Source organism: Amblyomma maculatum, chromosome 1 (genome assembly GCF_055883805.1).
Source record: "Amblyomma maculatum isolate TAMU_Amacu chromosome 1, ASM5588380v1, whole genome shotgun sequence".
NCBI lineage: Eukaryota > Metazoa > Arthropoda > Arachnida > Ixodida > Ixodidae > Amblyomma > Amblyomma maculatum.
The window spans coordinates 160,112,049-160,128,322 of NC_139344.1; the positions used below are offsets into that span (position 1 = coordinate 160,112,049).

Sequence of the window (16,274 nt, forward strand, 5' to 3'; positions counted from 1 at the left end):
TTCATCTAGGAACATTGTGCAAAAGGAAAAAAAAAACAGTATAAAGTGCACCATTGTATGGATGCACTAGTAAAATGTCTGTAAAAAGATGTGTCTTATAGTCTGGAAAATTTGGTAATCTCTTGCTGTATTATATAGTGTGCCAAATGTGGTGTGCAGTAGTGTTGTTTTCTTTTTTTTTTCTTTTTCTTTTTTTTTTTTTACTTGTTTAGCTAGTCACTATTCACAATGCAAGTTTGTGCGTTTACCGTAGGCCAGTTTAAGAAAATGTACGTGCAACGAAGAAAAGAACTTATCAAGGAATATGAGAAGCAGGAAAAGAAGATCAAGCAAATGAAGGCTTCTGGCATGTCAAGCAAAACTGCTGTAAGTGCCCATGAGGATTCTTCAAAACTGCATGATGCATTTTGCTGTATTTTGCTTCATTCGATGTCAGTGCTATTGCTCTCTTTCTATTAATTTGCAAAACTGCATAGTTGGTTCACACCGAAGAGACCTTAAAGGCCCACTGTCCACCCTCCGGTCGAAAATATTTTCTTCCCCAGTGACTGTGAGACTTCGCCCCTAGAATGCAAGGCTGCAAAATGTTTTTGAAAAGAGTAACTAATAACGCAGTTACTGCCATACCTGCCAACTCTTACGAATTTTCCGTAAAATGTACGAATTTTGACCAGTCTTACGATTTTACGAATCTTGTGGGAAATTTTACGGAAAATGTTTTATTTTCGGAAAAAAAAATGCGGACATTTATTATCATGGCCTCCGAGATAACAGCACACGCGCGGTAGGGTAATCTCGGAGGCCATCTATTATGGTACCTTTGGCGGCCACGAGAGGGCAACACATATTTGTGATATCATCATCAGCAGCTGCAAACGTTGTAGTGACTTCTATCGTCTACTCGGGGGAACACGAATCCATATCCAAAACCTAGTGGCTGTTCCTTTGTTCACGTGTTTGGACAACTTTGGTGTAGGCCTCTGTTTTTGCGTGATCTGCGGCCGCGTCCGACTCAGTGTGACTCTGAAGTACAGTGGCTAGAATTGGGAAGTGTGATGAGCGGCATGCAGCGCCTACGGGGCGCGTTGAAGCCTTCGGAGAGGAGCCGCGAGGGGGCGCGCGCTGTCGCTTACACGTTGGCCGATCCGAGTCACGCCGGCTCTTTTGCACGCCGTCCGCCGCTGACCACTGTCGGAAGTCGCGCTCGTTTCTTTTTGTGTTACAGCAACAGAGAAGTCTGTATGCGTACTCATGCCTCGTAAACAGAGTAATTGTTTTGTGCCAGGATGTACTACAGGCTACAAGTCGTGTAAAAAGAAATTGTCTTTGTTCGGGGTTCCGAAGGACCAGGCTGTGTTGGCGCAGTGGCGGCGAGCAATTCCACGTGCTGACAAGGAACTCGAAGAAAACTCCGCCGTGTGCGAGCTACACTTCGACGAGAGGTATATATCCCGCCACTTTGAACACACCGTGAACGGTGAAATTGTCCGGATTGACAGGGGTAGGCCTCTCTTGCTCCCGGGAGCTGTGCCTACACAGTTTCCTAATCTCCCGCATTACCTGTCAAAGAAGTTGCCTACAAGCAGGAAACGCCCAGCGAGGACTCCACTTTCAGCTCCACCTAGCAAGAAGAGTGCAGGAGACGAGCTTTCACCAGTGAGTGTTGAGACCGAAAGCCTCTCCAGCTCGGTTTTATTTGAGGACTTGGCCCTGCCGTCAGCTGCATGGGGAAAGCATACGTTAAGTGTTTCGCCTCTGACTGTGGCTTACAGCGTGTGTCGGACTGCAGTGGATAAGCGCATCTTGTTCGCAGAAAAGTTAGTTTTGTTTTCACGACAAGGGGGCAGTGTGACGCATGACGTTTTTGTCAAAGGAGTGCAGCAAAAGAATTTAGCGTGTGACGACCCTGCATCGCTCCTCGAAAGAGTGGACGCTATGAGCATTTGTCCGGGTGCAGGCACTATACACGAATTTTCATTCGCGCTTGGCAATAAGAAGATTGTTCTTTCAGATACGGCCATATCGAGCCAGAAATGCCAGGGCATCACCACTGAAGGCAAATCATGCATTCAGTGCAAGCATTTACGAAAAGCTTTTCTTAACCAAAGATCAAGAAAACGGTGCAGTCCGACTGGAGTAGCCCGAACTTCAAAGCGTAGAAGAGCACAAGCCCAAGCCACCCGTCGATTAAAAATCAAGGTAGCACTTTGCACTCAAACTATTGAGAAGCTGAAGAGCCAAAGTGCAGAACTCGAAGAGGGCGTCCTCGCAGACCGGTTGAAAACGCTTCCACCAAAGCAAAGACTTGCTGTTATGCAATGTTATCAAGCCGCTCGCCGCAAGTCAACAAAAGGCATGCACTACAACCAGGACTGGTTGCTAGAATGCATCATAATGAGAATGAAAAGCCCGAGGCTCTATGAGCATATCAGGCGGGAAGGCATACTCATTCTCCCAAGCAGAAGCTGCTTAAAGGTCCACATGCGCAAGTACAGAAGTGGGTTCGGATTTAACCCTGCTATAATCACAGGGATCGCAAAGAGAACTAAATCTATGGATGCATTCAAGTGTCACGGTGGCCTCATCGTGGACGAAATGAAGCTGACGGAATGCTTGAACGTTTGTACAGGAGGGAAAGTGGAAGGTCTGGTCGATTTGGGAAAATTCACTTTGGAAAACGACAGACATCTTCTCTGCGATCACGGTCTCGTTATTATGTTTCAGCCTGTCACTGGTTCCTGGCACCAGATACTAGGAGTCTTTGCTTCCCGGGGCAACGTAAAGGCTCCGCTTTTGTCAAAAATTTTGATAGAAGCGGTTTTACTTGCTGAAAAGGCTGGGTTGAAGGTGGATTATATCACGGCGGATGGAGCATCATGGAACCGTTCAATGTGGCGTCTTTTTGGGATTTCCGGCTCCTCGACGTTCATCAAGCCATCTACACCACACCCTGTTGACGCAGCAAGATGCCTCTTCTTCATTTCCGATTTTCTGCATTTGGTAAAATGCGTTCGAAACGGCCTTCTCAAAGCAAGGTATAAAACACCTGAAGGTTCCGTATATATTGAACATATCAGAGCAGCACACAACGAGGATAAGTGTGCGCTTACTCTCAAAGTGATGCCAAAAATCACTGCTGCTCACGTGAACCTAAACAACTTTGAGAAGATGAAAGTGAACTTTGCTTTTCATCTTTTCAGTCCGCAAGTGCTTCGTGGCCTGTTCTTCTACCAGAAGCAAATTAAGGAGCAATGGGGTGATCCCGCACCAACGGAAGCCTTTGTTTTGCTGATGTGGAAGCTTATAAAGGCCATGACAGCACGCATACCATCTGAAGGATTAAAACCTGACTCTACAGCTGAGAAGCACATCAAGGATGTACTAAACTATTTGAACAGGTGGGAGGTTCATGCAAAAACTTCACCAGCAGGATTCCTTTCAGCAAGCACTGCCGAGGGGCTAAGAGTCACCCTTCAAGGCACACTTGATCTAATGAGGTATCTTCATGAGAAACTTGGCTTTAAGTACCTGCTGACGTGCCGACTGAGCCAAGACTGCCTAGAGAAATTGTTTGGAATAATAAGACAATTTTCTGGCTGCAACGACCATCCCACTGCTGCGCAGTTCTTGCTCACCGTGAACTGTCTAAGTTTTTACGATTTGGTTAAAGCGCCGAGCAGCGGAAACTGTGAAGGGGGAGATCTGAAGTTTCTCCTTAGTAGTGAAGATTCTAATCAAGAACTGGACGCATTGCTGGAAGGTGGGAAGATTGAAGAAGCTTCTGAGATTGTAAAGAAGTCCTTAAAGCGTTCTGACCATGAGTACCCTGAGAAGATGAGCGACTCACGGCTGGTATTTTTCATGGCAGGGTATGTTGCCCGCAAGACAATTCTAAAAACTGGGTGCAAGGAATGCAGTGATAAGCTGCTTGTTTCCGCTGACGACGCCAATGAACAGCTGGCCATGTTCACCAAGTTCTGTGACAATGGGTGCCTCATTTACCCTTCGGAAGAGCTATTCGCATTTGTCGATGCCCTCGAGACCACTTTTACGATGTGGTTCAGTTATAACGAGCTCCGCAGTGACAGCTTGGACGAGCTCGTTTCCTGCCTCCAAAACAATAATGTCACACTGGGCTGTGCACAACACGGCCCCAGCCTCAGCAACCAGATCAAAAAGTTCTTTCTTGTCACTCGTCTGCACTTTTACACGAAAGCCCTCAACAAGGAGAGAGCGTCTTCTCGTGAAAAGAAAAAGCACTTGAAGCTTAGGCGCGTCACTTAGCGAGCATCGAAGCCTGAGGATTGTATTGTGAGAACTGTTTGTGAGAAACTTTTCAAAGTTAACTTGCATTTCTGAGAAGCGCTCAATAAATAAAATGCTTACTTCAGAGAAACCACCGAAGAATTTTCTGTTTTGCGTTCAGTAACGCGTGAGCGGGAGAAAATCGGGCAAAGCAAGCTTCCGCCAACCTTCAAAGCGCGCTCAGTTCGGTTAACTTGGCACCTTGGAATTGCCAGTGGGTTAGCGTGATTACTCTATTGCTGTTTCCCGCCATGTTCCAAAGAAAATATCTGTTACGACGCATTCTTTTTGCGTTATCGCGTTTTGGACTGCGCATGCAGGGCTGGCGGCGGTGGCTGCTGGAGCTGACGTGTGAACGAGCGTCAGCGCCATCTGGTGGTTTCCTCTAAAGGTGCCACGCGCGAACGGGCGCGGTCGTCACACTTCCCAATTCTAGCCACTGTATCTGAAGTTTTAGTAGCAGCGGTTTCGCAGTGCAATGGCGGGCTCAAAGCCGCGACAGTACTTCCAAGTATTTTTGAAGTCGTACACGGCAGAATTTCCGTGCTTCGTGCCGTCTAAGAAAGGAGAAAAGTTCGGATTTTGCACCACGTGTGCCTGTGATGTTAACATTTCACATGGTGGCAAGTCCGACATAAAGATCCACATCGCTTCGAAAAAGCACCAAGGATACGTGCGAGCCGCGGACAGCCAGCCGAGCCTGACAAGTTTTGTTCGCAGTGACAGCGACCTCGGTGTGATTCGTGCAGAATGCCATTTCACGGCGTTTTTAGTTGAACACAACATACCACTCAGTGTCAGTGATCACGCTGGACCACTTTTCCGGAAAATGTTCCCCAAGTGCGAGGAAGCCAAACGCTACGCCTGTGGACGGACGAAGACAACGGCAATTGTTCGTGAAATGGCCGCGAACGCAGAGACTCCTTTGCTGGATGCCCTAAAAAAACAGGTATTTTCGATTGCTGTGGACGGAAGTAACAATAGGGATACGCAGCTTTACCCTATTGTTGCGACATACTTCGTTAAAGAGACCAGTAGAGTTGAAAGCCGCCTCCTTTGCCTCGGTACAATCCAAGGGGAAGCGACGGGTCAGAAAATTGGAAATCTGATTCTCGACGGAATGAAGTCCCGAAGTTTGCCTCTTGAAAACCTGTTGGCATTGTCTTCGGACAATGCCCATGTCATGATTGGCAAAAAAAACAGCGTTTCGACTGTATTGAGGGAGGCCCAACCAGCTTTGATCGGGGTTGGTTGCCCATGCCACCTCATCAACTTGGCCGCCCAAAAAGGAGCTGCATGTCTTCCTGTAAAGGTTGATGAGGCCTTGGTTGACATTTTTTTTTACTTAGAGAAAAGCTCAAAGCGGAAAGATCGACTAAAAGACTTTCAAAGATTGCATGACGTCGACGTCAGGAAGATGCTGAAGCATTCGCCGACACGTTGGCTGTCTTTGGGGAAGTGTTTGAAGAGGCTGCTGGACCAGTGGAAACCACTACTTAGCTTTTTCTTGAATGAAACAAAACAGTGTAATAAGCAGAGCTTGTTTTTGGAGTCTTACCAGATTCCCAAGACTTCTCTACAAATCGCCAAGAATCCTGCGCCGGCCTCAAAGACTGCTGCACACCTTCCCAAGGCTGCTGCAGGTGTTGAAAAAAAAAGCACCGACTTTGATGGACCTTCACTAAAAAGAAAAGGAGTTCATTCTGCACCACAAGTAAAGAAACTGAAACTTCAATGCGAGGCATCTGCAGAAGCTAGCCATGTGACCCGTGAAGAGCGCCTGTTTTTTTTTTGTCATCGGAGCTAAGCAGGGCATGCTGTCTTTTTCTCCAAAATGTTATCCCTCTTTTTGAGAAGACAAACTGCCTACTTCAGTCGCAGGCTCCTCAGATTCATGTGCTCAGGGGCTTCTTGAACCGCCTTCTCGAGGATCTGTTGACTCGATTTGTGCGGCCAGGTGTTCTCAAGGGATGCCATTCATTGCCTGAAGTTGCCTACGGAGCGGTCGAGAATCAAAAAGATGATAAAGACATCGTCATTGGCATGACAACCTCCTCTGTAGTTGAGACGCTGACCTCAAATGAGAAAGAGCAGTTCTTCTCGGCTGTACGTCTCTACTTCACTGCAGCATGCGATTATATTCGCCACAAGTTCCCGCTGGAAGACATCAGCCTGAAGATGGCTGAAGTTGCCCAAGTGCAGGCTCTAGAAACTGCTTCATTCAGCAGTGTACTCCATTTCATTATGGCATTTCCTGCTATTCTGCCCCAGCAGAGTGGTGAAACAAGAGAAGAAACAGTTGATGCACTCGAAGTGGAGTTTGCCAACATACAAGCTTACCAGATTCCAGCAGACATACTGAATGAGCCAAGGTGCGACATACAGTGGTCGCAATTGGGAAGCATTCGAGATGTCGACGGATCGCCCAGATTCCGCAGAATCTCAATGGTTATGCTGGGCATACTCTCCATTCCCCACAGTAACGCTGAATGTGAGAAAATATTCAGCTCTGTCAACAAAACTCGAACGGAGTTTCGCTCATCAGTTTCCGAGAAAACTCTAGAAAGTCTGCTGATGGTGAAAGGACACCAGAGTGGCACCTGCTTTGAGCAAGCCTACACAGGGAAGTTTTTGAAGCAGGCGAAGTCAGCAACTGCAAAAGCATTGCAAAAATAAATCGTGACAGACACAATGGAGTTTTCGCTCATTACTCTACGGGACACGGATTTTGCTTGTGGGTGAGTGAGCAAGGAGCAAGGGTGTCGCTAAAGATAAATTCTCGGGAAGTAAAAAAAAAAAAACAGCCCCCCCCCCCCCCCCGTCGCGAAGGTTTTACGAATTTTGAAATCTTCAGGTTGGCAGGTATGCGCAGTTACAGCCACCGCAATCACCCAATTCTGTCGTGCTTCTCTCCTTCCGTTCCCTCTGAAAGGTTTTTCACTCTCCTGCCAGAAGTCATCTAGCCTCCGCAAGACAAATTCCCCCTCCTCCTCTGCGTTTGGTGGGAGGTGGGGCGTGGCACTCCGCGTGCGGGAAAAAAAAAAGGTGTCGAGGGAGTGCGCGTCGCTGTAATCAGTCTGGCCGTGGTGAGGGAAAAGTGTGCAGCGAGCGGTAGACACCCATCCTTCACCCTCTGACAGCGAGACGGACCAATGAACGTTGTTCTCGGCAAATACGTCATAGCTGCGGCTCAACAGGCCAACGCAGGGAACGGAAAAGGGGATGGCTTCCCGAAGGAGAGCATGAGAGAGATTTGATTTGTATTTTCGTTGCTTTGTGGCGCGCGTCACTGTAGCATTTTGCACAAACTATCTCCAGTGCCTGATCGAAACACTGGGCTCCTTCACTTAAAAGGCCCTTCCCTGGACAGTGGCCCCTTAAGGTAGAGTTAAAACCAATTAGACGTCAGTGGAAGCTCATGAACAGGCTACCTTCAAAGTGTATGGCTACATTGAAAGGGCAGACTGAATTGTAAAGGCTCACTGTCTGCCTGTAGGCTGATTTTGGAAACTGCGGAGGGTGGTGCATCCTGAAGAGCTCGGAACGTTGCATGTGCAGGCTTTGCCATAAGTAACCAGGCTGCCTCGATCGCTCAAAAAAGTCTTGACAGCAGACCAATGAAGGTGCACAATGGAAACTTGTGTTATCGCAGTGCTCCGCTGGATGTCAGATCTCCTCATAACATACAGAGTGGTAATGGCAGCTTGGTAACTTTCGGCAAAGATATCACCTGTGCTAGTGGCTTTAATGTACTTCACGTGTTGTTCCTTGACCTTTTTTTTTTTCTTGCTATTTCGCTATTAACCATGCACTGAACTCCTGCTGTTCCCGTCTTTTACCTACAAATGAACTGGCAAAGCCTACTTCCCGCTAACACAGACAAATGGGCTAGTCAGTAGCTTGTACTAAAATGCATATCGGAACAAGGTAAATAAAGAGAGCCACAGAAAAGATGTGGAAAGACTGCTGCAAGGAGTGCATGAAATGAAATGCAAGATGGCCTGCATTAGACATTCCTCTGCTCTCGGTTTTTATCTGCCATGGCACAGGGTTTGGGAACATTATGGGAATCTAGCTTATCAACATCCCCATGAGCTTGTTATATTTGAGTATGATTTGAGGCTGCGCAGTGTGAATGTGATGTCTTGTTGCTTCACTCCATCTCTGAACTGTACCAGCTTCACCTGTGCACACAACTGTTGAAGTCATGTTGGCAATATCATTATCGTGCCATTGGACAGGGGCAGCATCTTTGCTTTCAGTAATCCACTGGTCAGAGTAAGCGATTCCATCTGTTTCATTATCAGAAAGGTCACCATTGGAGACGCCTTCATTAGGTATATTCACAGAAAGTGCTCAAATAATCCAACTTTGAATGCCTGGATTGATAAAAGCATTTAGCACAATACTTGCTCATCAAAGCATCACATCAAGGCACGGAAACGCCATTTCGAGATGCGCAGTTCAGGTGTCCACGGAAACAAGTGGGACATATTGCGCCTTTCCTTTCCTGTAAACCAATTATAAAATGCCGGGGAGCTTTAATGCGTTCAATGGAATGCTGTTTGGGTTCGACGGGGCAAGTGCAATGTACCGTGTGCAGCAGATTAATGCAGCAAAGTAACCTTTGATAATTGAGACACAGTAAACGCAGTCCTGTCAATATGCCTGGCTGCTGCACGATATTTTGTAATTTAGTTAAACAGTTTATATTTCCTGGTTTCCTCAAGGGCTTCGTTTTGTGCACACTGTTGGGAAGGCCCTTTTGGCAAAAAGGCTACGTCATGTTTTGAGGATGCTTCATTGCACACCCAACGCGGTCAAGTATTGCAGCGAAGCGTGCAGTGCGAGGGACCTACCGTAAATACGAAAATTTTCAATGTATTTGATAATTTTCGAATATTAGAAAATTCCGAATATCAGTTTTATTGCGAAAGCAATACTACGCCAGGTCTAACCGCTCGTCGCTGTGTGCCGTGTTCGTGATCCCTCATAAAAAAAATCAGCCTGCCATGACGTTTGAATTCACGTTACTCCTATGCCATGGGCAGGAACTGCCAACTCAGGTCGCTCCTTTCAGGCGGGAGGGTGATATCAGAATCAGCCTGCCAGAATCGTTTGCATTCTCGTTACCCCTACGACATGCAGGCATGTAGGGGAATAATGTACCAGGCAAAAGAAGCTTCCGCTGTTGCTTTCGCAATTCAACTAGGGCTAAGCAAAGCTAACCCACAACTAATTTTTTCGAATACAAATACGAATCGAACAACAAATGTTTAATTCATACTAGAAGTTTCAAATATTTGCAGCCCTCTACTATTTGCACATTTCTCATGTTAAATTGCATTATCTGAGACCGTATAAAAATAAAAGCTGCTTATTTGTCCCGTCATAAAACTTGCAAATCACCAAGCACGTTTTGCTTTAAGAAATTGATGATAGGCTTGACAGGCAGTGTCTAAATGTTTAGGGCACGCAGTCCATTGAAGAAAGTTTGTCTTTTATGTGAGAATATAACGAGACAGGTGGCACCCATGATTGCAAAAGCTGTGCTTTAAAAGGGATATGCAGAACTAATACCACTGTCAGATGGGCATTTCAAAGGCCAACACACTTGGGAATAAAAATAAGAGCAGTATAATCACTAAAAACTACGGAAGTTCAAATTATATAGGCTATATTTCGGGGGGGGGGGGGAACTGTCTTGGCTTCGTGCGTTATCATGGTTGCCAGCATCATATAAACAACAGGGCGTCGTAAAAACTACATGAATGCAATACAGTTTTTCTTAAACAACATAATTTATTTTAAGAGTGAATAACATTAGTGCAACGATTATTGACTTTTTTTAACATTTTTAGGGTTAAAACAAATAATCTGATTGCTTGCATGCCTGTAAAATTGTGGTGACGGTAGCGCAACAGCACCTCCGTGTGTGGTAACGGTATATCTTGTCGGCGATCTAGTTTGCTGTGTGGTGACACAACTCCTTCGAGTTCGATTGTGATTCAGAATCTTGAAGGCTGTCAACTCTACAGCCTTTGGAAGTGGCGATATGACAGGGGTACAAAATTTAATTGTTGTTTTTGGAGAACTTGAGTGCTTGTTTTTGTGTTTGCAGCTGACTCTTGAGGGATTGTAACTATAAAAAATACTGTTATTGCAGACAAAGACCACGGTGCAAGCTCTGACACGGAAACAGCAAAAGAACAAGCAGAAGCTGCAAGGCACTGAGGAAGACAATGGCCCAGCTGAGTTGATCCAGAGGCCTAAGGACTATATTGTCAAGTTCAAGTTTCCAAATCCACCGCCTTTGAATCCACCTATCCTTGGTGTCTATAGTAAGTTCTCAAATATTGCACAAAAGTTATGTTAAAGAACTAGTGTCAAGCTGAGCATTCTTGAAATGATGAGGCATTGTGAAGGAAAATAGAGCAAATCTTAGCTGCTTGTGAGTATTCATATACTGGATTCTGCTTGATTTGGGCCACCCTTGAAACAGAATCAGTTGGATGTGCAACAGCACTAACAAAAAAATCTGCAGCTAGTTGGGCTTTCTTTTTGCACGCTAGAAAGCCAATTGTATGCTTAAGCATACAATTTCTTGCACATATTTGTTATTTTTCTCCCGAGGATTTAATGAAATTGCGTCAGTTCAAAAAAGCCTGTAGTTTTTATTGAGTGTTTTTTGTCAAATAAACTTGCTTAGTATGTGTTTGCTTGGCATACTTTAATTACAGTTAAACCTGGTTGTAATGAAATTCTAAAAAGTCCTCAATTTTTTGTTACATCCAGGATTTCATTATATGCAGCTTTTGTGTGAAGCCTCTTAAGGACAATGCAGAACGGAAACAGAACGAGGATCAAATGTAGGAAAATGTACCTTGAAAATGTTTACTTTAAATTCCTATTACTTGAAGTTACAGAAACGATGAAACATTTCGAGATCATGCTGAAGGCACTGAAGGCACTGCATGACTGCGGTAGCAGCTTCCACCTCCGTTGCCGCTCGCACGAACAGACTATGATTTGGGTGGGCTAGAGCAGAGGAGTAAGAGTCTGCCGGAGGCACCGTGGCCAGGCTACTGTAGATGTGAGCTGTTCCTACTAACGATGCACGAGAGCTGTCGGCACTGGAATCTTTTGAGAAACCACATAGCAGTGATAAGAGCGCACTGCTTTCCCCGTGGGTTTTTTCTTTTTGCTGTTGTTTTTTGCTGCTTTTAACCTATTTTGGTGCCTCGTTCCGAAAGCGAAAGCAGTGGATACTGCTGCATTTGCACGTAAGTGTGTTGTCGGCACTGAAGCATGGCATGTTGTATCAAATGAGGTAGCTTGTTGGAATCATAGATGTTCCTCTGTTGTCAGTTCATGCTTTTTCATGAAACTTGCACATTTCTGATAAGTTTCCTGTAATTGGGGACTAGCTGAGAGGTAATCGGTGTAGCGAGTTCATTATATCAAGGTCAACTGCTGCAAAGTGTTCACTACATGGAGTTTTCAAATACATATGCTCAGCGGGGGTGGTGTTAGAGAATTGAAAGAATGTCGTAATACCAAGAATTAGCTTCATGGAAGTTTGTTACATAGATGCTTAACTGTATCATTTTTCTTGCGTCTTATGTCATGATGTGTGGCTTTTTTTCAGATGTTACGTTTGGCTACCCGGGACAGCCACTCCTCTTCAAGAACCTAGATTTCGGTATTGACATGACTTCAAGAGGTAAGGTTAATCAAATGAATAAAATCACCGTTGCTTTCGCTTAAATGCAATTTACTACTTACAGTGCACTTACAGTCCACTCCCAATAATTTGAAGTCGCTTAATTGGAATTTTCGGTTAATTAGAAGTGATGTGATGGTCCCGGCTGTTTTGTATTCAATCCAATAGAAATATCACTCAATAATTCGAAGTTGAAAAGCTTAGAGTAACGTTTAATTAGAAGTTATTATTAGTTGAGAATTACGACGACCGCCATTCAGATACCATCGTGGCTATCCGGCAGCGTCGCTATCTGGAAACTGCTCAACGGCAAGATACACCGATGCCATCGTAAGCGCCCGCAGCGCCTCTCACCTCGATGTGGTGAGAGTAGGCTTGAGTCGCTATGCGATGGCAGCGACAACGTGGTGGCGTGGCCAGCGGAGCTAACGTTTTTAGATTGATCGTAGTGGCGTGTGTCACCCCACTGGTGGCGTCGGTTGGCTTGTTTGCTTGTGAACGCCGCCATCCTGCATCGTTCCGCCAGTGGTTCCATGCTTCGAGTTTGGACTTCGCACGCAACGGTTGTGGCACCAATCATTGCAACGCGTCGAAGCTACCGCACGCTTGACTTAGCGACGAAAGTTGAGATTTTGAGAGAAGTGGAAAAAGGGGGCACCGCCAAGCAGGACATCGCTCGGAAGTATGGCATTAAGCCTAACACCCTTTCTAATTATATCAAGAATAAGTGCTCAATACTAGCTGCTTTTGAGCAGGACACATTTAAGAAATATAGGAAGCGGATGCGCACGGGCGCCCATCCAGAGCTAGAGAAGGCCCTGCTGATATGGATTAGAGAAGCGCGCAATAACAAACTTCCTGTCAGTGGTGAGGTTGTTGCGGCAAAAGCCCAATCACTTGCGGCAATGTTAGAGATTGAAGGCTTCGCTTCTTCGGATGGATGGCTCACACGCTTTAAAGATCGTCATGATCTGGTGTTCAAGAGTGTGTGCGGAGAGAAGGCATCCGTGAACCCAGAAACATGCTCGACGTGGAAGAATGAAAAGCTTCCAGAGTACTTGGCCGAGTACGAACCGAAAGATATTTTCAACGCCGATGAAACTGCACGTTTTTATCGGCTTCTCCTCAAAAAGACTTTTAAAGACTGTGACTGTGCCGGGGGCAAGCGAAGCAAGGAGAGGGTGTCTGTTCTGCTCGCGGCCAACATGACTGGCACAGAACGATGTTGTCCGCTTGTGGTGGGTAAAACGGCTAAGCCTAGAGGCTTTACAGGCATAAAGACACTTCCCGCTGACTACGCAGCAAACAGGAAGGCATGGATGACATCTGAAATTTTCAAAGATTGGCTGTTGAAGCTGGATCGAAAATCTGCGTTGTCCAACCGGAAAGTGCTTTTTCTCGTGGACCAATGTAGTGCGCACATGAATGTGCCGGCGTTAACTACTATCCGCCTTGCATTCTTGCCTGCAAATACGTCTGTCCTACAGCCGATGGACCAGGGGATAATAAAAAATGTGAAGGTCCTCTACAGGAAGCACCTGCTTGAGCGAATGATTTTGTGCATGGACAACTCCTCGCAGTACGAGGTGAGTCTACTCAGTGCCATCCACATGCTAGCACGAGCGTGGGATCGTGTCAAAATGGAGATAATTGTCAACTGCTTCAGGGTTAGCGGCTTTGTGACACCAGCTCCAGAGGATGCTTCTCCTACTTCGGAGGAAGCACAAACGGGCGAGCTCGACGTCACAGACTTTGGCGCTGCTCTGGGTGATGTTCGTTTTGAAGAGTTTGTCGCCGTGGACAATGAAGTCGAAACGTGTGGCGCGCTTACGGATGGCAAAATTCTTCAGATTGTCCGGCCCAGCGAACCTCTTGCCGAGAGCGATGTGGACGACGTCATCGAAGACGAGCCGCAACCGAGGGCTGCCGACGCAGCTGCCGGCCTCAATATTGTGGAGCGGTTTTTTGCTGCAGAAAGTAATGCAGCTGAAGCATTTAAACACATTTACAGCCTGCAAAACATGCTTTCTGCTGCACATTTCAGTAAACAGAAGCAAAGAAAGATGACAGACTATTTCTCGTGAGCTGGCACTATTTCACTGCCAATAAAGTTATTTTTTGTTGCTTACTGCTTAATTGGAAGTTTTTTGGCGTCCCCGCGAACTTCATATTAACGGGAGTCGACTGCATTAACGTTTGTATGAAAATTGTAAACCTTTTGAAACTAGTTAAAATTCTGTGATCAGCCGCAGCAAACCATGAATGCAAGCTAATCTTGGTACCTAATGTCGTTTGAAAGGATGTTGCTTTAGGATAGAATATAGCTTACTGATGTAGGGCTATGGGCCGTTAGTGGGGTCATTAAGATTTTAACCATTAAAATTGCACAATTGTAGAATAAAGCAAAACCGAAGGGAGTCCCTGGGATAGGGCTGATGCTTCCCATGTGCACCACACATGCTGGAATGCTCATAGGGGTAATGCTCATGGGCACATTTGTGCAACCTTATGAGGTTAGGTTGAAACCTCACGTGGTTGTCCACCTCTGATGCTGGGGATCTTAAAAGGAGTTAAAGTGCACAAAGTGCACAGAGCCTCAACTTGTCAAATAATTTTGTGTAAGCAGTGATGAGGGCAAGCTGAAAAGCTTGCCCTTATCACTGCTCATTTTGAATTTCGGTGCCTTTCTGGAAAAGTGCCCCCCCCCCCCCCCCCCCCCCCCTCACTCCACTTTTCCAGTAATTTCAGATCTGAGCGTGAGAGGGGGGAGGGGTGCTTTTCCAGAATGGCGTGGAAATGTGAAGATGTGAAGTTAACAGTCAAGTGGGGGGGAGGGGTGGCTCTTGCATGGAGGGGGCTGTGCTGCGCTTGCTTGGAATTTTACGCTAATGGTTTTGTTTTGAAAGGTACATGTGGTCTGCTTTGGCTTTAGAGGAGCAGCTTGTGCTAGCTGCTAATGCTTTTAGTAGGATGTGATGGGCAGCCTTGGAGTTTCTGGCAGTGGTGTAAGGAAGTATAGCAGGGCTAATGTATCAACAATTTCTTTCCTAAGAATTACCTCATTATACAATAACAACTGAGGGAAACATCAGTAAAGTGCTGGTCACATATGCTGGCTGATCTGTTTTCAGTGGCTCCCACAATTTTGACACCCTTTAGGTTGCGATTCTGTTCGGTGGCTAAATTTCTTAAGGGGAGACACTGATCTTAAAACAAATTTTTTTATTATTAGAGATATCTGATGGGGAAATTCATGTGTATATGTATTTCTTCCTGCTGTTTTCTAAATATAATTTGGTTTACTATATCTAAATTAGTTCTCATACTGTGGAAACATAACTGATGCCTAACTAGGTCATTTCTTGCGGGTGATTAAGACACTTTCCCTCAGTATTATTTGGCTCTGATTAAAATGTAGCTGTAGCCAAAGACCTGCCATGTGGAGCTATGCTATTTATATTATCACTGAGGTGCGTTACCATATAAAAATGTCCAATTATGCCGAAGCTCCATAAATTTTAAATATAATTAGCTGACATTACTCTCCCCCAAATTTGATATGTTCAACCTAGCAACATAAAAATAGCATAGCTCCACAGTTAAGTTCTTCCTGAATGCAACGGTGTAAGACTTATTAAAATTGTATCACAAGAACGTAATGAAAAGTTCCGTAAGGCTAGTCATGTTGGCAAAAAATATGAGGAGATAATCGCATTTGAAATTTTGACTCTGACTGCAGAAAATTTTGGGAGGAATCTTCAAGTGCAGATTTTATTTCAGTGTTCCCTATCTGTCCCCCTGCAAAACAAAACAAAAAGTGTCTTATTCCATCCAACGAAACATTTCCTAAAAATTTTGAAGATATGTACATGACGAAATTGTAAAAAATAAAATAAAATAAAGTTATGGGTTTACTTTTCTTTCTTCCTTTTTTTTTTTTAAAGCCGACGAGAGCGTGGGGCTAGGATGTCCAACTCCAAGGATAATATCTTGAGCCCTGCAAACGGTTTCTTGAGGAAACTAGCAGTCCCGTGCCTAGGGGGCCTGTGGCAATCAGTTGGGTGGCCCTGAAAAGCTCTGTTGTGACGCTCGTGCGATTGACTGCTCGCATCTTCGCGATCTCGCCGCAGGTTCCGCGCTTCATGTGCGCAATAAAGTTGTTAACGCTTTCATGTCCGCGATCACAAACTCTGTACTGGCATCGCATTCCGTGCTGAGGCCGCGGTGAAACTCGCGTTGGGTCACC

General features: G+C 45.5%; 1 protein-coding gene across 1 annotated transcript in view; it reads left to right on the top strand.

The window, feature by feature from the left end:
- The window catches only part of LOC146204748 (ATP-binding cassette sub-family F member 1), a 94,253-nt gene that overhangs the window by 35,083 nt on the left and 42,896 nt on the right, over positions 1-16,274 (top strand). Inside the window, exons 9-11 of the mRNA XM_084589456.1 lie at positions 254-366; positions 10,472-10,646; positions 11,954-12,028. Of these exons, the coding sequence (XP_084445582.1) occupies positions 254-366; positions 10,472-10,646; positions 11,954-12,028 (363 nt within the window). The remainder of the gene's footprint in view (positions 1-253; positions 367-10,471; positions 10,647-11,953; positions 12,029-16,274) is intronic.